The sequence below is a fragment of the Lithobates pipiens genome, unplaced genomic scaffold, assembly GCF_037356315.1.
Source record: "Lithobates pipiens isolate NorthernLeopardFrog02 unplaced genomic scaffold, aLitPip1_a1.2 Scaffold_3, whole genome shotgun sequence".
Classification (NCBI taxonomy): Eukaryota; Metazoa; Chordata; class Amphibia; order Anura; family Ranidae; genus Lithobates; species Lithobates pipiens.
The window spans coordinates 37,242,817-37,269,781 of record NW_027507790.1 but is presented as its reverse complement, the minus strand read 5'-3'; the positions used below and the strand labels follow the sequence as shown (position 1 = coordinate 37,269,781).

General features: G+C 41.4%; 1 protein-coding gene across 2 annotated transcripts in view; it reads right to left on the bottom strand.

Moving 5' to 3' along the window:
• Window positions 1–26,965, bottom strand: part of BICDL1 (BICD family like cargo adaptor 1) — a 151,296-nt gene that overhangs the window by 69,932 nt on the left and 54,399 nt on the right. For both annotated transcript variants that reach the window (XR_013263844.1, XM_077461442.1), the window contains exons 3-4: window positions 19,479–19,595; window positions 2,226–2,372 (exon numbers count right to left, since the gene is read on the bottom strand). Coding sequence is in view for 1 of the 2 variants with exons in the window: in XM_077461442.1 (XP_077317568.1) it covers window positions 2,226–2,372; window positions 19,479–19,595 (264 nt within the window). In the remaining variant the exon portion in view is untranslated. The remainder of the gene's footprint in view (window positions 1–2,225; window positions 2,373–19,478; window positions 19,596–26,965) is intronic.

Below are 26,965 nucleotides of genomic sequence, written 5' to 3'. Positions count from 1 at the left end.
AGACAATGGGGGTTATTTACGAAAGGTAATCCACTTTGCACTTGAAAGTGCAGTCACTTTAAATCTAAGGGGTAGATCTGAAATGAGGGGAAGCTCTGTGGATTTTATCATCCAATCATGCGCAAGCTAAAATGCTGTTTTTTATTTCCTTGCATGTCCCCCTCGGATCTAAAGCGACTTTACTTCGAAGTGCACTTGCAATGCAAAGTGGATTTTCCTTTAGTAAATAACATCAAGAACCTTTACAGTGTAATACTGTTAAACAGTAAATAATTTTCCAATCACCTAAATGCCCAATGCATTAACATGCTACATTTATTTAGGCACACATTAGATAAATGTGTGTTTTTTTTTTTTTGGGTTAGTTACATTTTTGTTAACCATATGCTCAGATTTTGTCCTACAGTGCAGAACCACAGAAAATGTTATGATAATGAAATAATACTATTATCTTGCCTTTATATTTCTTGCTTAATGAGTATATGAGGCATGTATTCTAATACATAACTAGAAACAAAAGGTATGGGGACCCTATTTCATAGAGATTACAGTCTAAAAGAGAAGAAGAAATAATATAAAAGACACAAATCAAAATGCATGCGCTCTTAAAGTGTCCTAAAGCTGAACTCCAGGCAGATAAGAAAACACAGATGAATACAGTTATGCATATATCTAAAAAAAAAAAAAAAAAAGAATTAAATGTATTTGGAATGTAACAAGCTTAAAGAGTAACTCCACTTTTGTTGCGAAAAAAACATTCCCCTTTGGGTGATCTATGTACATTGCAAGGATTTTAACAAACTTTGTTGCAGAATTTTACCTTTTGTTACTCTGAAGAAATCCATGTGTGTTTCTCTGTGCCCCTGGATGAAGTGAGTCTAATGGGAGTGGTTTTATAATTACCAATCAGTTGTGCACCTGCAGGTCACTAATGAGGAAAGCTTCTGGGCCTGTATCCCTTTAGACGTGATTTCCTATTGGGAGTATCTCACCAAAAATGACATTTTTGTTGCAGGGGATACCTGAAATCTGACATGTATCTTAGTGCAGACTTCTGGGAAAACTGGTGAGCTAATCACATAAGCAGGAAACGTTTCCCGGGGTGGCGTTCTATAGACATTCTGGGTTTAGAACTCCTTCGGGTAGCCATATTGCATTGCATTTTTTAAAAATTGCAGCGTTGCAGATTGAAAAGGAAAGGTAATTTTTAATAACATTGAATTACAGTATGACTTGTGTCGCAATTGTATATGTTATATTATTTTTTCTTTATTTACTATTTTTTTTCCCCACGAAATTGGAGTTACCCTTTAAACTTAAGCTCTGCCTCTTGAGATCTCCTGTACAGCAGGACTTGGACTGGAAATAGCAGGAGCAGTTCTGGGAGTGCTGCTTGCAAATGTGCTGAGAGGAGGAGAGCGCAAAGAGGTGACTTCATCAATCTGTTGCCGCTCCTCCTCTATTCAATCACAGGCTGGGGGTAAGAAGTGTATTGCTGAACTGCATGTAAATCACAGGACTGAGTGAACAGAAACACAAATCTTATGACAGGTTAAAAAGCATGCATGTATTTCGACAATGTGAATGCATTTAGCTGCTTGCCTGGAGTTCAGCTTTTAAGGTGGTTGTAAACCCTGTTACACCATTTTTACTTACAGGTAAGCCTATAAAAGGCTTACCTATAGGTACTGTGAATATCTACTAAACTTGCACTGTTTAGGAGATATTCACTGTATCCGCATGTGGCAACGTCATCAGCACATGCACACTGAAGAAACGGCCTGCTCGTGCTGTTCCTTCAGTAGCCGTGTCATGACCAGGAGTGACGTCATCCGCAAACCCGGAAATAACTCCAGGAAACATGTCGCCATTCACATTGGTGTGCTTGGACTGCTGCAACAGCTTTGATCTAAGGTAAGTATTTCATAATGAGCCAGTATGCGATGTATACTAGCTCATTATGCTTTTGTCTTGCAGGTTTTTTTTTTTCTTTTTCCTGAGTTTACAACCACTTTAACTGAAGAGCTATATGTATTTATAACCACCACATACTACCACTAGTACTACTACTAATACTACTACTAAAAATATTGCTATTAAAAGAGTTTGTGTATGTTAACCGTCATGTATTCTTCTTCAGTTAAGTTAAATATTAGGTTACAAGATTCACTAAAATCATATTTTTGTTCATCTAACACAATGCCCTTATTTACTAAAGTATGTACCTGAAGTTCCTTGGCACAGCTCTCTTGATTTAGGGCTAACTCTCGGTCATGCAACTCCTCTACAATTCCCTGAAGTTGATCGTTTTCTTCCATTATGGTGCTCAGTTGCTCCTCAAGCTCCCGTTTTCGATCAGAAAGCATCTTTATCTGAAAAACCACAAAATGAAAGGAGTCTGGTAAACAAGGCAGAGGGAACAAAATGCTGCCCGTGCTTCTTCTATCTTGTTTAGAATGATAGAAACCAACTCTCTGGAATCTCTGAGATGCCTACATGGAAAGGGGAGGTACAACATAAAGAATGTGATGTTCTGTGGAACCAGGGACCAGAAACAGGCAGTGTGGGAGTGCGGAGGAATGCCAGGAGATAAAGTACAACATAAATCTCATCTGTGGGTTAACTCTTCATCTTGACCTCATGCTCTCTGGCTGTAACCCGAAACTGAGTTCTCAGTTCTGAAACTGAATTTGATAATTTACTCGACTTTTAAATATAGTACTTGCGTAGAAAACTGGGTAATCAGTGAAATTATTTTCACTCGCCTTTGCTTATATGAATGCGAAATAAGTGCAAGGTGGGCAAGCATCCCATGAAACCAGACGCTCTGTAGGCTTTTGTTATTGTATCTATCGGCTTTTCTTATGCTAGTCCAGTTAGAACTTTGGTTAGAAAAGAGTGGGAAAAGGTTAGAACTAATGGCGTATCATCCAGGGGACCATGGGTCCCGAGGGGGGACCCATGGATGATCTCCTAGTTGATCTCCTTTTCTGAATTGGACACAGTGAGCAATCGCTTCTGATCGCTCCTGTGTCCTTTGATAACTGAGCATAGTAAACTGGTTTACTATGCTTTAGTTTATTTATGAAGAGGAGCCTCTGGCTCCTGTTCATTCATCTTTAGTGCAGCTGAGGCTACAGAGAAAGGGACTGGGGAATCATTGTCCTCAATTCCTTTCTCTCTCTCAAAGGGGAGATGTCAGGGGTCTGTATAGGCTCCAGATATCTCACCAAAGCCCCCTAACAGGGCTGATAGAAAAAATGAAAAAAATTGCAATAGATATAAAAAAATAAAATTGTAAAAAATAATAATAAAAAAAGACTACTGACCCCCCCAAGTAATAATAAAAAAGTAAAAAAACAAATAAATAAAAACACTGACACCCGACACTGTCCACTGCCCCAACCCACTGCTCAAGAAAGCACTGTGGGAAAAAAAATTGTAGAAAAAAAAAAAAGTACTAAAGATAAAGAACTACTAACACCATCCTACACATACTACCCACCACTGTACACTCTACAGCGGTGGGTAGTATGTATATACTACCCACCGAATGCACACACTGTACATTCCCTATTTAACATTACCACATGTAAGTCTCTATTTAACCAAACCCTCTTTAAGCCAAGCCCAATATATATCACACTTTAAATTACGCTCACTGTTTTATTTTTTAATAATGCCTAGGGCCTACTTTTGATCTTGCACACGGGCACACTGATTTCATGATATGCCACTGATTAGAACACTTGTTAATTTTTATTGCCATTTGCATTCATGTTGTTGCGATTTTCCATTGCTGGCAAATGTTCTCAAATGGGATACAGAAAGCAGTGAAGTAACTTTTTTTTTTTAATAGAATTAAGATGGGGTGGACTCCTCAGGTTTTTACTGATGTATGTATCTTTTAATATTTAAGATTTTCCTTACTTCTTGTTCCAGTAACACTGGTCACCAGGACAGTAAGTGAAGGTAAAATAAACCCAACAGAGACACAGAAAGCAGTATAACCCTGACAGAGATTCTAATACCCAACATTAAAGCCCAACACTGGGCAAAAGAAGAACTACTCATACAGCGTGCCACCTCCACACTGCAAGGGTTAAATGCCTAGGGGTAGAGGAACATGTAATACATCATTCCTCACTCCAGCAGAGTCCCTCCAGTGGTGTGACTGGTCCTGAAACGCCTCCTCTTTAAAGTGGTTGTAAACCTAGTTACACCTATAATAAGGCTTACCTGTAGATACTGAGAATATCTTCTAACTTGCACAGTTTAGGAGATATTCACTGTATCCACATGTGCCAACGTCATCGGCACATGCCTACTGAAGAAACGGCCCGCACGTGCCATTTCTTCAGTAGCCGTGCTGCGACCGGCAGCTCCCAGTCACGGCACGGACACCTTGGGCACAATTTGGACATTTTCCCTTAGGGGTGTACTCACTTTTGTTGCCAGCGGTTTAGACATTAATGGCTGTGTGTTGAGTTATTTTGAGGGGACAGAAAATGTACACTGTTATACAAGCTGTACACTCACTACTTTACATTGCAGCAAAGTGTCATTTCTTCAGTGTTGTCACATGAAAAAAAAATGTGAGGGGTGTAATCACTTTTATGAGATACTGTGTGTGTGTGTGTATATATATATATATATATATATATATATATATATATATATATATATATATATATAGGCTTAATAAAAGTGTGTGATATGCACAATGAAGAAAGAAGCATCCAATTGTGTTTTGATGTTTGACTTATACATGAATGGAGTGAACAGGAATATGTCGGGCACAAGTGTTTCCCTATACCTTTTGTAAACGTATTCACCTGAACAGCTGGTGACAACCTTTTTGCTACCTTTCTACCATTTGCAAAATAAATAACATTTGCAATGTTCGTATAGCTTTCATAAGCAATAAAACATATGTAGACCAAGCTTTAAAGGCTTAGTCAAATAAAATTTCACTGAGCTAAAATATGAGTGGAAGGTCCTTATAAGGCTGGCCATACATTATACAAAATAATGGCGCTAGCAATAATCACCATGTGTTCTCCCAGCTGGGATGGCTTACCATCTATGGCCAGCTTTACTATCGATTAAGAAACTGGGGATAATTAATACCTACCCTGAGTTTGTGTACAGAGGTAGGCCAGTAATGGGAGTGGCTCTATTCTCAGCCCCATTTATCTGGTTGCCAGGAGATTCCCTGGCTGAAAGATAAATGTACAATCAAGGGGCTGGATATACTGGTGATGTCAGTACCCAGATATGGCTATGCTCATATTTGGGAAATTACTTTAATCAGTAGTTCCCCATCAGTTTCCACCTTACTTTTGATTGACAGCGGAGGTCAGTGGGCAGATTCAAAAACTACTATTGAAAATAATAGTGGCTATGGCTAGGTCAATAAACTGCATGGTGGTCCAGATGAGGCCCTGTGCCTGTCAGTGTAATGGGCACAGGGAGGAAGGGTAATCCAGCATGGGCACTACAGCCTCAGTCCTGGGCTCTGATAGATTCATGAATCAGACACAAGCACCGACAATTTTAGTGCAGCGGCCTGATGGAGTTTTAATGTGTGCCTCTGACACCCTTTAAGAATTCCATGTTTAAAAGCAGCCATGTATAAGAGCACGGTCCCACTCTCTCTTTTAAACTTGTGGTAATAACTAAGGATGATGTCAGGCGTGTTCGCAAGGTGCATGTGCAGAGCCCACCAGGAAGTCGGCACCGCACAGCGCTAATCACAGGCATTGAGACATTTCCCGATCTCCGCAGAACGGGAAAATGTCTTACTGTTTGTGATAAGCGTGCCACAATGCCGACTTCCTGGCCGGCTCTGCACGTGCGGTTGCGAACACGTCTGAGCTCATCCTTAGTAATAACTATACACACTGAGTATTATCAAGTCTAGTGTGGTGTGTATATATTTTTTATTACTAATTAGAATCATATAGCTTTTGTATTGAATGGTATACAAGTATACATTTTTTTTAAACGTGATGTGAAATTAACAAAGTCACTTTCACAATGAGCATTACGATTTTTCTTAAGCTGTTTTGTAGTCTTATTCACTGGTGCAGGATTAGCGCAGGATCACTGTATCATATGAAAAGTTTTAGGCTAGGATTAGCCTCCCTCCGCACGCATAAAAAAAAAAGAAAAAAAAAAAAGACAGAACCACAGAGGAATTTTTCATTTAAATTAATTATAGGGTTTAGATATGCCGCAATACAGAAAATACATTGCCACCTACATATACATGTGTTTAAATCTGATTAATTGGTGTGTTGTATGAGACAGTTATTTCCTTTTTTCATTTTCTAAAACTGCTGATAACACAGAACAATGGGGTCTAAAATTAATATAGTAAAAAAAGAATACCATGGCAAACTTCTAATGTTATACTCAGATGGAAAGTTTTATACATGATTAGACTGTAAGCTCTTCTGAGCAGGGTCCTCTTAATCCTCTTGTATTTTATTGAATTATAACTGTATTGTCCTTTTGTATTGTAAAGCGCTGCGTAAACTGTTGGCGCTATATAAATCCTGTATAATAATAATAATAATAATAGTTGTTTAAATCAATGTAAAACATACTTTAGGCTTACTTACTTTTAATTTCTTTGTAGTCCTGAGGATGTAGTGAGACAAACTTCTAATCTGTATTACTCTAACCTTTATACGGTATAGAATGTTGCTGTGAAAGCACATACTAGCCAGAAACATGACTAAGACTCCTTTTTGCTGCATATGTGTTTTCAGAAAAAAATGCATCGGCAATGGTAACATTTGTGTTGTACGTATCTTATGTGACGTACATTTTGTACATAGTTTTACTCCCTTTCTGACTGTATTTACAACTTCATCCAGAATTGGCTTGCCAACATCCCAAACAATTTTGTCCAGAAAGAACAAAAACCAGTGTACACTCAGCAAGACAGCATGCGGACAATAACTACGAGCTACACGTGACAGGTTAACTCATGCATTCCAGGATAGCAGCTGTACTTACTTCTAGGATCTGCTGCTCCGCACCAGGTAAAAAAGAGAAAGGAAAAAAGGGAATTGAATGGAAAGAAGAGGAAGGAGAGTGACAGAAACCAAGGAACACAATCTATTTTAGTTTAGGTTTTGCACACAATATAGATTTGTTCCACCAATATGCATTTGGTTTACATTTAGACATAAACAGGGTAGACTGGTAACCCACAAGGATTGGTAAAGAGGAACAGGGGGAGCTTAATTCACAATGGCTCATTCATAAAACACCTATACTCTCTATACCAGGGATATGCAATCAGCGGACCTCCAGCTGTTGCAAAACTACAAGTCCCATCATGCTCTGTCTATGGGCGTCATGCTTGTGGCTGTCAGAGTCTTACTATGCCTCATGGGACTTGTAGTTCTGCAACAACTGGAGGTCCGCTAATTGCATTATTCTGCTCTATACAAACAGCTATTCAATCAAACATGTATTCCTTTTAGATCTCGAATTAAAGTGAGAATTAAGGCCCATACACACGATCTGACTTTTTGACAACAAACATGCAAATGAGCTGTTTTGGGGCAACATCCGACCGTGTGTACGCTCCATCGGACAAACTTTTTCGGTATTCATCGGACTTTTGTTGGCTGTGCGAACGGACAAACTTTTTGACAACATAAGTCTGATTGAGCAAAGTCCGATTGTGTGTACAGAAAATCATCGGACTTTACAAACACGCATGCTCAGAACCAACGCAAAAGATCAGACAACAATACAGAAGATGACCAAAGGTGGTGCTGGAGTAATTGAATGTCCTCTTCTGAAGTGTCATCAGTACGTTGAAACGTCACTACATTCGTGTTTGTTGCCTAAAAAGTCAGATTGTGTGTAAGCAATACGAATTTACGGCCAACGCCCTTTGTACAAAAGTCCACGGGATAATTTGTACAAAGTCCAATCATGTGCATGAGTCTTTACACATTTTGTCAAAATAAAATTGACGATGTAAATGATGGCAATACCTTTAATGTTATGTAGCCCCTCTGTTTTACTTCAATATTTGCTATTTCCACTGCACAAGTTTACAATTAAAGGTATGACCCGCAATTAATTCTGTGATTTTGTCAAGAAAAGTTCAGATCTAGATCAATTTCACAACTAACACAGGATCATGCTTAATCTGGAATGCACTGCAAAGCCATATACTAATGCCACGTACACACGACCGGACTTTTATTCGATCGTGTGTGGGCTTCATCGGACTTTTGCTGTCCAAAAATCCGACGGACTTTAGAAATAGAACATGTTTTAAATTTTCCCGCCGGAACTCAGCCGGACCCAGTTCCTAGCAGGAAACCCGTTCGTCTCTATGCTGGTCCGACGGACCAAATACGATGCAAGGCAGCTACAGCACCTGCCCACGAGAATGTTTAGGATTGTGCTGGTTCTCGGCTGCAGGGTACTGTACATCTCGCGCTCGCTGCAATAGGAAAAAAACATTTTCCTATTGCAATGAGCGCGAGGGAGAGGCGACAAGGTCCCTTAGGTCTGGTATGGATTTTCAGGGGAACCCCCTACGCTGAAAAAACGATGTGGGAGTCCCCCAAAATCCCTACCAGACCCTTATCCGAGCATGCAGGGAAAGGCCCCATATGACGTCACAGTCTCGGGGCATGCTGGAACTGTGACGTCACAAGGGGCGGGCTGCGTGATGGGCTGCATACTCGGATAAGGGTCTGGTATGGACCTTGGGGGGACAAAACGAAAAAACAGCTTAGGCGGTTCCCCTTAACATCCATACCAGGCAATGGGGCTCGCAAGGTGTCAATTTGCCGATAAAAGCGGCGAGATTTACTTCCTTTTCTAGTCCCGTCGTAACTCATCACATTCAAAATGAACGGACTAGTCCGTGTGTGGGCAAGTCTGTTCATTTGGAAGTCCGCCGTAACTCCGTCGGAAGTCCGTCGGGAAGACCGGCGGACCTAGTCTGCCGGAAAGTCCGGTCATGTGTGGGCAAGTCCATTCGTTCGGAAAGTCCATCGGAACTCCGCCGAAAGTCAGACGGGAAGTCCGTCGGACCTAGTCTGCTGGAAAGTCCGGTCATGTGTACAGGGCCTAACTTTTGTTTAACGTATTTGTTATTGGGCTCCCAGGAAGACGACAGGCTTAGGACTCATTCCCACAGGTTTCCCCTGACACAGAACCTGTGCACCCAGGGCCGTGTACCCATCTCTGTGTACCTGTCAAATTCAGCCATGCAGGTAAGTCTCTATAGCCGATGCTTGTTCATTCACCAATATGGTCTGCCTGCACACAGCTCAGCAGTAGAACAGCTCTATGCTTTGTATGGGGCAGAGTGCCAATGTGAAGGAGCCCTTACTATATAATACTGCTGAGTATAAAGGTCTGTTTTGCTTAAACAACTGAACTACATATACAGTATATTCCAAGTTTTACGTGCAATTGATCTGCAATGCCGCATACACACGTTCAGATTTTCCAACGGAAATGTTGGATGTCAGGCTGTTGGCAGACAATCCGACCATGTGTATGCTCCATTGGACATTTCTTGTCAGACTTTCCGCCAACAAATGTTGGCTAGCGTTCTCAAATTTTCCGACAACAAATGTGCGTCGTCGGATTTTCCGATCGTGTGTACACAAGTCTGTCGGACAAAAGTCCAAAGTACAGACACACATGCTCGGAAGCAGAAGTGGTCGGTCTTGTAAACTAGCTTTCATAATGGAGAATTAACATTCGTGACATGGCAAATTATGAAATCTCCAAATGCAGCGCACATTCTCTTCTTCTTTAATGGGATAATAAGGAAGCTGCTTTGCTGGTGAAACTGATAGAATTATTGCAAACACATTTTCAAAGGCTTTTTTTTTTCTAGTGATATCAAGAATAATATTAAGTTTTTTTTTTTTTGTTTTTGTTTTATTTGTGCAAGTTACCACAACACCATTATCCCTTATTTTATAAGAAAAAAGATACAACTATGTTGGTGTCCCTTGTCAATTTTACATTGCATTTTTTAAAATGTAACTGCCTACTCCCAAACTGTCATTTGAAGTAAAACACATAGCCAAGTATTATTCTACACAATTTTTTTAGTGTGCATTAAAAATAAAAAAAAATAAAAAATTAGACATGCTATCTGCCAATAGAAAATAACCCAAAAGTATATTCTATGCATCCAAAAATATAGAAAATTTACCAAATCAAATCATTATTCAACCCAAAAAAATAATGTCAAAGCAATAACTCCAAGGCCAATAATAAATAAAACGTTATCTCCTCCGATTCCGTAACATGTCTGGTTGACGAACGGCTGTTCAGAAACGAACTGAAATGCATGAAATGAAAAATGATAAATGAAAAAGTCGACAAAAAAGCCTGACTCAACACTAACCAAACTTCTACTAACACGAAATTAGCAGAAGGAGCCCAAAGGGTGGTGCTAAAGAGCTGAAAAACCACGTAGTACGTCACTACATTTGTAATTGTTGCCCAACATTTGTGTGACCGTGTGTATGCAAGACAAGTTTGAGCCAACACCCTTTGGACAAAATTCCATGGTTTTATTGTCGGAAAGTCCGATCATGTGTATGAGGCTTTATTCTGTAAAGTACAGCCGAGTTTGACAGGCAGTGCCACCTTTCGACTCAGCATATCGCATTGTGATTTACACATATTTTCCACAGTTCACTGCCACACAGTCTATGACTTCTTTCACATGGTCTGTGGTAAAAACAGCCAGCTGAGTTGGCTGTCTAAAGTGTAAGATACAGCCGGAGGAGGCTGATCATATGCCGCAGCTGTGATGCTTGGTGATTAAACACGATATGCTGAGTTGAAAGGTGGCACTGCCTGTCAAACTCGGCTGTTCAAGTCACCACACTGTCATACCCATGCGGTACACTAGCCCCATTATAAGCTGCAATTTATCCAAAAAAAAGCCTCCTTAGCCGCACTATGAAAAGCGATCCACTATTTTACACCATTAACTGGTGTAGGATGGGAGCCTTGGTGGTGACTAACAAATAACAACCATTCCAGCACGATCCCTCATATTGTAAAACGGATGTTAGAGTGGTCGTAAACCTCAAACATCTAATATAAACAAAGAATATCTCTTTATAGTGTGTGCTTGTCTCAGGATAACTAAGTGTCATTTCTGTCTGCTGCCTCCTTCCTCTGCTATCAGCATGAGTCACTTCTGACAAGTGTTTCTGACACCAAGAAAAATAGGTGACATGGGAGGGGGCTCCAGCTGATTGACAGCCTCAGCTCTGTTCCAGTGTGCTGTGTCTCTTCCCTCCAATCAGCTCTCAGAACTCTCCTCACTGAACTCTGCAGGGTGTAACTTCAGCTCACTGCACCCTTTTTTCTGACAGATTAGACAATCTTTAAAAATGCTGGACTTTGAATGGCTGTAGAGAAGAGAAGACTGCAGATAAACAGGCACAACGTATGTAAGAGGATTTGTTTTATCTCTGTATCACGTGAGGCCAGTCACTTCACTGGATACATGTAAGGGTTTACAACCACTTTAGGGGCCAGGGTTATTGGAAAGGTTTCCACAGGGAAACCTTATGCTGTGTACACACGACCGGACTTTCCAGCAGACTAGGTCCGACGGAATCAGTCCGTCAGACATTCCGATCATGTGTGGGCTAATCCGATAGTTTTATATTAAAAAAATCAGATGGACCTAGAAATAGAACATGTTTCAAATATGTCCGACGGACTCAATACCTATCAGGAAAACCGTTCATCTGTATGCTGGTCCGACGGACCAAATACGACGCAAGGGAAGCTATTGGTTACTTATTGAACTTTCTTTTTTAGTCCCGTTTTACGCCATCACGTTCAAAACTAACGGACCTTCGAACAGACTTAGTCCGTCCGTGTGTGGGCAAGTCCGTTCGTTCGGAAGTCCGTCGGACCTAGTCTGCCGGAAAGTCCAATGGTGTGTAAGTGGCATAAGAAATTGCTACAGAGGCCACGTTCGGAAAAACTTATTTTAGAAAGGCAGGTAACGTTGGAGGTCAGCGGAGCTCATGTAAGATGAGTTATTTTCCCAAAAAATACTTAATTTTTGGTTTGCTTCATATACCTATCCCTATGCAAATGAAAACAATATTATGGTAGTATTAGCTTAGTACTTACATTTAGCATGGAATTTAGTTCAACATGAAAAGGCATCCAATAGAACACAAGATATCAGTAAATCCAAGTTGAGATAGATAATATCTTTGGAAATTTGAAAATAATTATATCTCACAATTTAATCAAAAACCTTTACTCTATAAAGAGGGCTGGATATATATTTTGGGTCAGTTAGCTGGAGCCTACAAACAGTGAAGGCAAAGAGGTAACCTATCCCTCTATAGTTATTACCAGGCTTTTTTCAGCGGGAACGTTTGGAAATGCAGTTGGGGCACCTCCAGCACTGAATGTATGTACAGTGCCTTGTGAAAGTATTCGGCCCCCTTGAACTTTTCAACCTTTTGCCACATTTCAGGCTTCAAACATAAAGATATAACATTTTTATTTTTTGTGAAGAATCACCAACAAGTGGGACACAATTGTGAAGTGGAACGAAATCTATTGGATTTTTTAAACTTTTTTAACTAATAAAAAAATGAAAAGTGGGGCGTGCAAAATTATTCGGCCCCCTTGCGTTAATACTTTGTAGAGCCACCTTTTGCTGCGATTACAGCTGCAAGTCGCTTGGGGTATGTCTCTATCAGTTTTGCACATCGAGAGACTGAAATTCTTGCCCATTCTTCCTTGCAAAACAGCTCGAGCTCAGTGAGGTTGGATGGAGAGCGTTTGTGAACAGCAGTTTTCAGCTCTTTCCACAGATTCTTGATTGGATTCAGGTCTGGACTTTGACTTGGCCATTCTAACACCTGGATATGTTTATTTGTGAACCATTCCTTTGTAGATTTTGCTGTATGTTTGTGATCATTGTCTTGTTGCAAGATAAATCTCCGTCCCAGTTTCAGGTCTTTTGCAGACTCCAACAGGTTTTCATCCAGAATGGTCCTGTATTTGGCTGCATCCATCTTCCCCTCAATTTTAACCATCTTCCCTGTCCCTGCTGAAGAAAATAAGGCCCAAACCATGATGCTGCCACCACCATGTTTGACAGTGGGGATGGTGTGTTGAGGGTGATGAGCTGTGTTGCTTTTACGCCAAACATATCGTTTTGCATTGTGGGCAAAAAGTTGGATTTTGGTTTCATCTGACCAGAGCACCTTCTTCCACATGTTTGGTGTGTCTCCCAGGTGGCTTGTGGCAAACTTTAGACGAGACTTTTTATGGATATCTTTGAGAAATGGCTTTCTTCTTGCCACTCTTCCATAAAGGCCAGATTTGTGCAGTGTACGACCGATTGTTGTCCTATGGACAGACTCTCCCACCTCAGCTGTAGTTCTCTGCAGTTCATCCAGAGTGATCATGGGCCTCTTGGCTGCATCTCTGATCAGTCTTCTCCTTGTCTGAGCTGAAAGTTTAGAGGGACGGCCAGGTCTTGGTAGATTTGCAGTGGTCTGATACTCCTTCCATTTCAAAATGATCACTTGCACAGTGGTCCTTGGGATGTTTAAAGCTTGGGAAATCTTTTTGTATTCAAATCCAGCTTTAAACTTCTCCACAACAGTATTACGGACCTGCCTGGTGTGTTCCTTGGTCTTCATGATGCTCTCTGCACTTTCAACAGAACCCTGAGACTATCACAGAGCAGGTGCATTTATACAGAGACTTGATTACACACAGGTGGATTCTATTTATCACCATCAGTCATTTAGGACAACATTGGATCATTCAGAGATCCTCGCTGAACTTCTGGAGTGAGTTTGCTGCACTGAAAGTAAAGGGGCCGAATAATTTTGCACGCACCACTTTTCAGTTTTTTATTTGCTAAAAAAGTTTAAAATATCCAATAGATTTCGTTCCACTTCACAATTGTGTCCCACTTGTTGGTGATTCTTCACAAAAAAAATTAAAATTTTATATCTTTATGTTTGAAGCCTGAAATGTGGCAAAAGGTTGAAAAGTTCAAGGGGGCCGAATACTTTCGCAAGGCACTGTAATAGCAAAGGGTGTGCTGGAGGGTCTATTGATGCTGTCTGCTGGGGGATTAATTGTCAATGGTGGGGATCTGTTTTTGTGTGAGGGTCTATTAATGCTTGTGGAGATCTATTGTTGCTAGGAAGCCTTATGTTGCTGGTAGGGATTTACTATTGAAGGAGAGGTCTATTGTTGCTGGCCGTTGGGAGATCTGTTGCTGCTGCTGGGGGTCCATGGGTGAGGTCTATCGTTGCAGAGGGGGGATCTATTGTTGTTGATGACTATAGGGGATATATTTTACTGCTTTTCTTGTTGTTAGAGAAGAATACATTTCATACAAATTATGTAGCACCACAAAATGATACTTGGGGCAGTACTGCGGTGGGTAGGGGATGGAACCAAGGGACGATCCTTGGAGGTGTGTAGGGTGCAGAGACAAGGGGGGACACAGAAGGGGGGAGTTCCTGCACCTATTCTCTAAGAAAAAAAAGCCATGGTATTACCTGCATATTTTTCCCATCATTAGCACTATTATAAAGTTTTAATACCGTATATACTCGAGTATAGGCCGACCCGAATATAAGCCGAGGCCCCCAATTTACCCCCAAAAAAACTGGCAAACTTATTGACTCGTGTATAAGCCGAGGGTGAGACATGCCTGTCCATCCCTGTGTGTGTGTCCGTCCATCCCTGTGTGTCCGTCCATCCCTGTGTGTCCGTCCATCCCTGTGTGTCCGTCCATCCATCCCTGTGTGTGTGTGTGTCCATCCATCCATCCATCCCTGTGTGTGTGTGTCTCCATCCATCCATCCATCCATCCCTGTGTGTGTGTGTCTCCATCCATCCATCCATCCATCCCTGTGTGTGTGTGTCTCCATCCATCCATCCATCCATCCCTGTGTGTGTCTCCATCCATGTGTGTGTGTGTGTGTGTGTGTGTGTGTGTGTGTGTGTGTGTCCAGCCTACCTTTGTCCCGAGCCTCCGTCCCGTGCCTTGCCTCCTTGCCTCCGTCCCGTGCCGTGCCTTGCCTCCTTGCATCCGTCCCGTGTCGTGCCTTGCCTTGCCCCCGTCCCGTCCCGTGCCGTGCCGTGCCTTGCCTTGCCTCCGTCCCGTGCCCTCTTCGTCGGCGGCCATTGTAAAATTCAAAAGCTGCGCCGCCGCCTTCGCCTGTGATAGGCGGAACACTGAATTTCCCAGCAGCCTGTGTTCCGCCTATCACAGACGTCGTATCATCCTCGTCCGTAGTACGAGGATGATACGATGTCCGTGATAGGCGGAACACAGGCTGCTGGGAAATTCAGTGTTCCGCCTATCACAGGCGAAGGCGGAGCCGGAGGCGCGGCTTTTGAATAGAATGGCCGCTGTCTGTCTGCTCGACACGCTGATCGAGCGGGCAGACAGCGATGACTCGAGTATAAGCCGAGGGGGGCACTTTCAGCCTCAAAAAAGAGGCTGAAAATCTCGGCTTATACTCGAGTATATACGGTACATTGTGAGATTATTCTAAACCAGGCTAAAAAAAGTAAAATAAAAATGTTTTGTGTAAAGTACTTAGCAGAGGAGCGTTGCTTTGATAGATAAAGTTGTCTCCCCACAGAACCCAGGGATAAAAATCCAGCACGGCCTATAAAATAATCTCCTGGCTAATGTGTTCTCACTGGAAAGATCTTAGGAGTAATCATTACATGTTACTGCATATATGTTCTTTATATTGCTGTGGAATTCATGCCCTCTCTGGAAAGGTTATAGATGACAGCTTACCCAGCATTACAATGGAATAATCAATATGTGTGGTGATTGTTTGTGCAGCTCCCTGACTACAATCAATGAAACTGTCAATATCAGCCATCTGTCCAACCTAAAATCTATTTGTACTTCTACTTGTACAGTCTGCTCTTATGGAGACCCAATATCTGTATTGTACTAAAATGAATGCTGCAGTAAAGAGTCATAGTACAGGTTACTATATGAAATGATCATAAGGCATCCGCAGAGAAATTTCATTTTTTCCTCCCCGACGATTAATTGTTTGTGCGGCTCCCTGACTACAATCAATTAAACCGCCAATATTAGCCATCTGTCCAATCTAAAATCTATTCTAGAAAACTTGTGCAGTCTGCTCTGATGGAGGCCCAATATCTGTATTGCACTAAAATGAATACTGCAGTAAAGAAGAGTCATTCAGGCTGCTGAATGAAATGATCATAAGGCATCCACAGGGAATTTTTATTTTACCTCCCTGAGGATGAATAAAACTGCCCATGTTTGTCATCACTCTCATAAACAAAGACCATTAACGATATGGCTTACTCAGCACCACTATATATGAACAGATTCAATAAAAAGTGCCTTGACTTATCTAGTTATGGATTTTTAACAAACATGACATTGGGGATTATTTACCGGTGCAAACTACAAATTGAAATTGCACTGAAAATGTACTTGGAAGTGCAGTCGCTCTAAATCTAAGGGGTAGATCTGAAATGAGGGGAAGCTCTGCTGATTTGATCATCCAATCACGTGCAAGCCAAAATGCTGTTTTTTATCTTCCTTGCATGTCCCCCTTGGATCTACAGCGACTTTACTTCCAAGTGCACAATCAGTTCAATTTCAATTGCACTTTGCACTTGTAGTTTGCACTTGTAGTGCAAAGTGGATTTTCCTTTTGTAAATAACCTCCATTGTGTTAGAGAGCAACTGTAGTCTGCTCACATTATTTCTAATAAAAACATCTTTGCCATTCTGAAGCTTCCCTCCAACCACTTTGTATATTATTTTATATATACTGTGATTCTGTACTTGCCAAATATGCTGCAGAAATCTCCCTCCACTAAGTCTGGCTGCCGCCATTTTAACTGTGGGCAGCTGCTGTCTGTTCACTTCCTAGATTTACACAGACACACACCTCCAGCTCTGCAGCTCTTATTGGCCCTCTTATGACTCATCCCCCCTCCCTTCCTGGCAAACTCTCACGAGACTGAGAGAGAGAGCTGTGCATGATGTCATAAGCCTAGGCCAGGGATATGCAATTAGCAGTCCTACAGCTGTTGCAAAACTACAAGTCATCATGCCTCTGCCTCTGGGTGTCATGCTTGTGACTGTCAGAGTCTTGCTATGTCTCATGGGACTTGTAGTTCTGCAACAGCTGGAAGTCCGCTAATTGCATATCCCTGGCCTAGGCTAATGACCAGACAAGAAGCAGCAAGTGGGCTGTATAAGGTATCTACTGGCAGAAAAAAAGTTTTACTATCCACAAGGGCACAAGATTTAATAGATGGAAAGTTGAAAAAAAAAGGTCTGCTATAAGTGCAGTAATCCAAACCACCAGTCAGCTATTATCTTTAATCAATGTGATGACAGTGATCTGAAATCTGTTTGGTTGGCAATGGCTTTCTGTGATTTGCCATCACTTAAAAGGCTGTTATGCCTTTTATAATATCCTTGCCTGTGTTTTTAAAGAAACGTTATTATAAAAATGGTGTATTCTGATGAGTGTTGCTGTTAATACATATAATGATAACAATACATTTTTATTTTAATTTAGCTTTTTTTCCTACATATACTGTACATGTAGACCAAACTGTCCTTCAAATGCAACAGTGACAGGGCTGGGGGAAACTATAACTCTTCAGGGGTGCTTAAGCAACTACAGCAGTTTTTCCAAGGAAGATTTAAAAAAAGTGGGTGTTGGAAGCACTCCTGGCAGTGTTAGGCCCCTTTCACACAGGTCAGATACTTTTTTTTTTACGGATTGCGCTTACTCAACAGGGATCGATCCATTGATCTCCGCTCAGCAGGCAGATGACAGGTCCATCTCCACTCACTGTGCTGAAATGGACCTATGAGAGCCAGCTTGTCCTCTATGGGAGATCAGATGAAAACGTATCCGCCTGTCCGTTTTCATCTGTTTCGATATGCCAGACAGATGGAAAATAGGGTTTCTATCCGTTTGGATTTGGCGTACTGGATCCGAATGGATAGCGGAGGATGTCAGCGGACATGTCACAGCTTATATCCGTTGCTCCATAGGGGTGAATGGAGTGTCCAATCAGGCCTGCCTGAAAACCAGACAGGCGGACCTGATCGGACAGCATGTGAGAAAGTGGTCTTAGCCCTTGTACACACGGTCGGAGAATCCGTCGGAATGTGTCCTATCGGACCGTGTTGTCGGATAATCTGACTGTGTGTGGTATGCATCGGACTGATTCCGTCGGAATATCCGTCGGACCCAATTTTCCAACATTTTGGAAATATTTTCCGGCCAACTGGTCCGATCGGACATACTCCGATCATGTGTAGAGAATTCAGATTGGACCAAGTGCCACGCATGCTCAGATCAAATTCCTAGACCAAAGCTATTGGCTACTAGCCTGAACGTAGTCCCATCGTAACTAAATAACGTCATCACGTTCTGAATGATCGGATATTCCGACAACTTAGTCCGACCGTGTGTATGCAACAGTTTCGGACACAATCCGTCGGACAAAATCCGACGGATTTGGTTGGCAGAATGTCCGACCGTGTGTACAGGGGCTTACAGTTTGTACTAAACTTTTATATCAAGCAAAATTGTTGCTGGACAGCATAATAATCTACTAAACTGAAATGAAATTTGGTCGGTTTAGCAGTGACGGGCCAAATTACGATCCATGTATGAACAGGCTCTCAGGTTTTTCCTGAACAATCAGTGCCGCCAGCTATAGTCCGATACGCTTTCTTGTTGTGGTCCTGGTCTTCCTCCACTCAATTATTTTTTTTTTTTAACAGAAGGAATCTTTATTAAGAAAGGTACAAGTTACACTCCTAAAGACATAGCTCAGTGTACTCCAATGGAAAAGCCACATACTGATGATGACTTCACAGACAAAAATTAAATATCATCAAAAAGTTAATTTATTTCAGTAATTTAATTCAAAAAGTGAAACTCACATGTGTAATGAATCTATATAATTTACGAGTTTCACTTTTTAAATTGAATTATTGAAAAAAAATTACTTTTTGATGATATTCAAATTTTTGGAGATGCACCTGTATTTAAAGTTGCATTATCTAGGGCTGTTACCCTGATCCTGGCTACTGTGCCTATTAAGACAATGACTTATTACAAACATGCAGACAGTGATGTCTAAGAACCTCTGGATGCTCAATCTACAGGCGCGTTCCAGGTCAATAATTTACCAGGTAGTAAACCAGGAACAGAAGAAAAGCCCTGAAGCCTGCACCTTCAAAATAGCAGCAGTAGCTCACACATTTACACTATATCGCTACAGGTTACCTTTAATAGAAATTAAAAGAGATACGTTAATACAATCAATTAAATTAGGCTACAGGTATATGTCAATAGTTTCTTTAGTCAAGTCCCTCAAAGCTATCATTTATATAAGTAGAAGCTGACCTCTGAGAGAAGATTTTCCAGCCGTGAAATGTGTTGACTTGCAGACTTACTCTTCTCACGGAACTCCTCCTGAAGCACACTGACCTGCAGCGACAATTGCCTTTCCATTTCTGTAGCCTGTTTGTAGAATTACATAGAAAAATAAAAGTTTTTTTAAAGTGCTGTAATAAAAAAAAAAAACTCTATTTCTGAACAGAAATTTTTTTTTTAAGTAATAACTTACAAGCCTAAATTTTGAAACACACAACACAGTCCCAGGCCTAGGAAGCTAGATCTCTATCCACTGCTAACATATTTCCCACATAGGCAGCACCACTTAGCCCTTGTACACACGGTAGGAAATTCTGACGGAAAATGTCCGATCAGACCGTGTTGTCGGATAATCCGACCGTGTGTGGACTTTTTCCGTCGGAATGTCCGACCAACAAAGTTTGAGAGCTGGATATAAAATTTTCAAACAACATGATCTGATCGGACCCCGTCCGATCGTTTGTAGAGAATTCCGATCAGACAAAGTGCCATGCATGCTCAGATCAAATTACGAGACCAAAGCTATTGGCTACTAGCCTGAACGTAGTCCCGTCGTAACGAACGAACGTCATCACGTTCTGAATGATCGGATTTTCCGACAACTTTGTCCTACCGTGTGTATGCAACACCAGTTTCAGACAAAATCCGTCGGAAAAAATCAGACGGATTTTGTTGTCGGAATGTCCGACCGTGTGTACAAGGGCTTAGACTACGATAGTGGCTGCTAACTTAAAAAGGGTGCATCAGCTATTTCTGTTTAATGACAATACTGTTGATAAAAAATTATGAAAAGTCCCCTTCAAGATAACTAGTAAATGGTAAAAAAGGAATTGAAACCCATAATATAGAAAGGAAGTCTGTAGAACGCCACCACTGCACCATGTGAAATTTAAATTTTTAAGAGGACTTTGGATCAGATAATAAGGTTTTTGTATTTACCATAAAATCTATTTCTTGGAGTCTATTGAGGGACACAGGAATTCAGATATAATTGAGTTATGCTGCCGTTTATAGAAGTTTATAGAAGTTTAGGACACTGCTAAACAGAAGAATTGTAAGCCAGCCGCTGCACCTCACTCATCTAACCAGTGGATGACCCGGTTGTTTGCTGCCGCCCCCCCCCCCCCAAAAAAAAAAATGGGAAAAAAAAAAAACACCTGCCGCCACTGGGTGTGACCTTTTTCCCCTCAATGAACTCCAAGATTTAGATTTTACAGAAAGCAAATCCAATTTTTGAACTCTCATTGCTCGAGACACAGGAATTTAGATACAATCAGGACATCCAACTGAAGGGTGGGCAACAGTCACTGAGAGGAGTATGAGAAGGGACAGGGACTGTCTGCAACTGCGACCCACCCTTAGGCAGGCCATAGTTACACAGATCGAATCTTGGCCATGTATGGGCAGGCTGAATGTACCAAGTTAAGTTGATCTATTGATTCCCCCCACTGGGAGAAGACAATGGCCCAGCAGTAGGGATTCCCGCATCAACACTGTCAGTGTTGTTGGGGGAATTAAGCAAATTTCTTTCCTGCAACCCATGGTTTGCTCTGTGTATGACTGGCCTACTGACAGGTCCCCCTTCAACCTTCTTTTAAGACAAGTTCAGCTATGTGCCAAGAAGGGCTGGCTATTCATAAGAACTAAATGTTACATTTTTTCACAAAGAGCTGGTCGTTAGAAGAACTGGAGTAAAGTATTTTTCCCTCATGCAAAGGTTAATGTAGGTTTCTTTCATTCCTGTGGCAACATGTGGCCATTGTATATACAAATAGCAATAAATTAGTAACTAAATTCTGAAAATGCTCACCTTGATTTTCAAAAGACTATTGCCCAAGTAACAGAGGATTAATTTTAGTGCTTGCTAACCAAAGCTTCAAAGCTACTTAGCTCAATTCGTTTTGGCATTAGTAAACACCACAGAGGTCATTTAGGTTAAGAGGACAACAAGAAGGAGAAAATCAACGCAATCATGTTTTGGTATTCTTCCATTCCTAATAATGGTTTACATTCCTCTGAGATTTCGTGATTTAAAAACATCTATTCTAGTTAAAAAGATTTCTGCACTGGTAATCAGTTTATTGACAGGAAGTCAGTTGCACATAAAACATGTCTAACCTGTTGAAACTGGCACCTCAGACAGAATTACGATTAACGCACAAATGCAATTTTCAGTGATTAAATTTGTGGCATGAAAATGTATATTAGGCAGATTTGTGAGCTTTACTGGAGTATTAGTATGTCTGAACATTATCAGCAAACAGCTTGCTAATTGCACTTATCAATATTGCTTTCCAGCATTCCGCAGATAGGATTCCGTAATGCAATACAATATTGTGTGTAATATAATATAATAATAGGGTGTAATTACTTTATTTTTTTTATCAATATTATTTTTGCCCAGTGCTACCTACTGTGCTATTTAGGTTGCATTGCAGTGCCTTTCATTTAGAACAACACCCCAACAATCACATACTGTAGCTGCCAAATCACCTGCAGTGTATCACAAGCACATACTGTGGCTCAACAAAGGAAAATGCATGCCCCATGTGCCATGGGACAAAATCAGAACTTTTATTTTATTTAAAACATTGATAAAATATATAATTACTACACAAGCCATTTTCTAAATTGCTGCAAATACAAAATTACTGTACCTTTTTGTTTTAATCTGCAGCTATCAGTGGTTTTTTAAAAACTGGCAAAAATCAAATGTGGCTTCTTTGTAACTCTAGCGCCAGTTGGGTTATTCATGTTGCGTGTGCAGAATTACCCCAACATGTCCTTTTACCACTCAAGTGACTGCCTCACTTCTTTTCCCAAGCATTCTAAATACAACACTAGGACTGATTTTGTGAATATAGCAGACAGATCTGATACATGGAATCCATGCACTATAAGGCTGGGTTCACATATGTGTGAACTGGATGTGGTTGTCTCTGCATCCAATTCGCATGACATGCGAGTGAACCGGCTCTCAATGGAGCTGGCTCACACATCTGGGGCGGCCGCGGTCCACATTACAAAAGGGTTCTGTGTGTGTTGGGGTCTGGTTGAGGTGTGAATTCAAGAAACATTGGGACCTGATTCGCATCTGAACTGGTGAACAGGAACGCACCAAACGCTGGGCTGCAAACGGCTGCCGCACATATGTGAACCTAGCCTCAATAACTGAAAAGAAAAGGGTTGTTTTTGTTTTCTCAGTGAAAGTGGAGTTACAATTCAAACACTGTACAACATTACATGGTCCCTTTTAAAGTGTTGTATCATTCATTTCAAATGTGTTCTTTTCTTTTATAGTTACTCATACAGTAGCAGTGCAAAGTTTACTATACTAATGTGAAATTGTGTTCTAGCTAAGAATAAAGTTAAACATCAGGCAAAAAATAAATATTCCAGATATGGATCCATTAATAAGTAGTTAAACAGGGGCCAGGTACTTATTTGCATGTCTGGTGGCCATCAGCTGACCTCCTTCTGGAGGAACATCTTCTCAACCTGCTATAGCATGTGCATATCAGATATTTGGGCTTCCCTCAAGTGGCTTTTTTGTCATTGATACCCGGGTCCCTCTCTAAGATCACAAAAGGAATCCTGAGGCACCAGCTATATGCAGCCAGAGTGACAATTTCCCATCATTGGAAATCCTTCACTTCATCTCACCCTGTAGAATTTAGTTTTAGATTCTTAACAGAGACTTAGCCCTTGTACACACGGTCGGAGATTCCGACGGAATGTGTCCGATCAGACCGTTTTGTCGGATATTCCGACTGTGTGTGGTCTCCATCGGACTGTTTCAGTCAGAGTATCCAACGGACCAAGTTTTCCAACTTGTTGGTAAAATTTTCCTACAAAATGCTCCGATCGGACATACACCGATCATGTGTAGAAAATTTCCGATCGGACAAAGTGCCACGCATGCTCAGATCAAATTCCTACACCAAAGCTATTGGCTACTAGCGTGAACGTGGTCCCGTCGTAACGGAATAACGTCATCACGTTCTGTTTCCGACAACTTTGTCCGACCGTGCGCATGCAACAGTTTCGGACAAAATCTGTCGGACAAAATCCGACTAAATTTGGTTGTCGGAATGTCCGACCGTGTGTACAAGGGCTAAGAGGTCCTCTGACCAAAACAAAATGTGAGGAGGTCTGAACCTGGACCCGTTGGCTGACCTATAGGGACTCTGATTCTTTTACTGCCTTGACTAAACACCTCAGTGTGTTACACCTATAACCTTTAGAATGGTTTCCCCATCTCCCTCCCTTTTTTAAAGTAGAACCATAGGCAATATTCTTTTTATTTTGGATAGAGCAAGGGAGGGTATAACCCCGTCTGAATATTTTTTCACCATCTGTGTTCCCATTTTGGAGATTTCCTTTCAATTCCTGTCCCATATCTAAACCGGAAGTGACAAGTTAAGGCAGGCATGTCCAAAGTCCGGCCAGGGGGCCAATTGCAGCTCGCATGATGATTTAATGTGGCCCCACTGGTAATTTGGATATATATCTCTTTTGTAGCCTCCAACGAATCCCAGAGCACCACACATTTAGAGGCTGCATTCATGTCAATGGTGAGGCTGCATTCATGTCAATGGTGAGGCTGCATTCATGGCAATGGTGAGGCTGCATTCATGGCAATGGTGAGACTCCATTCATGGCAATAGTGAGGCTGCATTCAGGGGTTGCATTCATTGCACCGGTGAGGCTGCATTCATGGCACTTGTGAGGCTGAATTCATGGCAATGGTGAGGTTGCATTCATTGCAATGGTGAGGCTGCATTCAGAGGCTGCATTCATGGCTCTTGTGAGGCTGCATTCATGGCAATGGTGAGGCTGAATTCAGGGCAATGGTGAGGCTGCATTCAGAGGCTGCAGTCATGGCACTTGTGAGGCTGCATTCGTGACAATGGTGAGGCTGCATTCATGGCAATGATGAGGCTGCATTCTTGGCAATGATGAGCCTGCATTCAGAGGCTGCATTCAGGGCAATGGTGAGGCTGCATTCATGGCAATGGTTATACGCCTGTGCATGTTATACACAAATAAATATGGTATATCCAAATAACACATCCAAGCTCATCCTTAGACTCTTCACCACACACAGCCACAAAGGCAAGATAATTCTTGATGGGCAGTGTATTAGTTCATTTGCATTTCATTTTAATGGTTCAAAGAATGTCAGGCAAAATGGTCGGCCCTCATGCATGATCAATTCATCAAATCTGGCCCTGTTTGAAAAAAGTTTGGGAAGTTAAGGGAATTCCTTTGGGACCCCCAGCTCCCCATTGGAAGATTTCCCCTCTATTACAAATTTAACTAAAAGTAGTTAAATGCATTTTAAGTCATGCTAGTTTATCTTGTATTGATTGCAGCTTCCTGTAATCCCCTGTGCAGTGTGACTCAGACTGGAAAAGGAAGTGCAGCACTGTGAGACAATCAGGGTCAACTGCATTGTTAACTGCTGTCAGTCGAACATTGGGCTATTGCAGATAGTAAAAGAGCAGCTGGGTTGCCTCATCAGTAAGGTGATGCTATCTCAATTAGCGCCATCCAGTCAGATCAATGACCAAGGTCTATATTTTAACCACAGTGAAGAAAAAGTGAGGTCACCAACCAGGCTAAACTATCTGGCAGGAGTGTCTGTATCAAAAGATTGGCTAAACATATATTATATAGCTGACATACATTTATTTAGCACTGTTTTGGGCTGTTTTCCAACAGTTTTGCTTTATCTGGAAAACCCTTTTACATTCGAAACATATCTTAAATGTTATTTAATATGCATTTCTACACAAGCTGCATCAGCTGTGGCCTAAAGAGCTCCCTGCACCTTGCTTCTACCAGCCAGTAAAAACACAAGTCTGTAATCCAAAATCTGGACTTTGTGGAACATGCTTGTCTATTTTGAGGAGGGTAAAACCCTCTTTGACATGAGTTCCACAAGCTGATGGGTGCGAATGGTTCCTTCCTCTATGAAAAGTAAACCTTCACCGCCTTTTTTTTTTCTCTTCTTCCTTTTCTCCCTCTTTTCTTTTTTTTGTTTTCCCTCTTTTTTTTAATTTATTTTTTTATATAAAACCCTAGCCGTTTTCTTTTTTTTTTGCCATGGATATATATTTTATCTGCCCCCCCCCCCCCCCGGAATCATTTTATTGCTCCTATTGAATGAGGTCCACTTCAGGTCTCTAGACCATTCATGTTGTTTTAGACCTTTCACGGACTGAACTTACCATGGGCTATAATAGTAAGAGCTCTATTTCATTTGGTCTATACATGTTATCGATCCTGATTTATATACTGTTCGGCAGTCATGACTATCAGAAGTTTATGGTTTTATTTTCTATCTACGGCTGTACCTCATTCATTTCCTATTGTATAGATATACTGGAAACTGCAAGAAGTTGAAGAAAAAACAAAAAACAAGCCAGTGTATACTAAAAGGATTTGGACTGTCTCTGAACATTCTGTGCATTTTCATTGGTGGAATAGTATAGTTTGTACTTACAGTTTGGCCACTTTGGGTGCATGCACCTAGAATCAAACTTCTATCATTACAGGGTGACATTGGGTCCATGCACATAGAAGCAAACTTCTATCAGAGGAGGGTGACATTGGGTCCATGCACATAGAAGCAAACCTCTATCAGAGTAGGGTGACATTGGGTCCATGCACATAGAAGCAAACTTCTATCAGAGTAGGGTGACATTGGGTCCATGCACATAGAAACAAACTTCTATCAGAGTAGGGTGACATTGGGTCCATGCACCTAGAAGCAAGCTTCTATCAGTATAGGGTGACATTGGGTCCATGAACCTAGAAGCAAACTTCTATCAGAGTAGGATGACATTGGGTCCATGCACCTAGAAGCAAACCTCTATCAGAGTAGGGTGACATTGGGTCCATGCACCTAGAAGCAAGCTTCTATCAGAATAGAGTGACATTGGGTCCATGAACCTAGAAGCAAACTTCTATCAGAGTAGGATGACATTGGGTCCATGCACCTAGAAGCAAACTTCTATCAGAGGAGGGTGACATTGGGTCCATGCACCTAAAGCAAACCTCTATCAGAGTAGGGTGACATTGGGTCCATGCACCTAGAAGCAAACCTCTATCAGAGTAGGGTGACATTGGGTCCATGCACCAAGAAGCAAGCTTCTATCAGAATAGGGTGACATTGGGTCCATGAACCTAGAAGCAAACTTCTATCAGAGTAGGATGACATTGGGTCCATGCACCTAGAAGCAAACTTCTATCAGAGGAGGGTGACATTGGGTCCATGCACCTAGAAGCAAACCTCTATCAGAGTAGGGTGACATTGGGTCCATGCACCTAGAAGCAAACTTCTATCAGAGTAGGGTGACATTGGGTCCATGCACCTAGAAGCAAACTTCTATCAGTGTAGGGTGACATTGGGTCCTTGCACCTAGAAGCAAACTTCTATCAGTGTAGGGTGA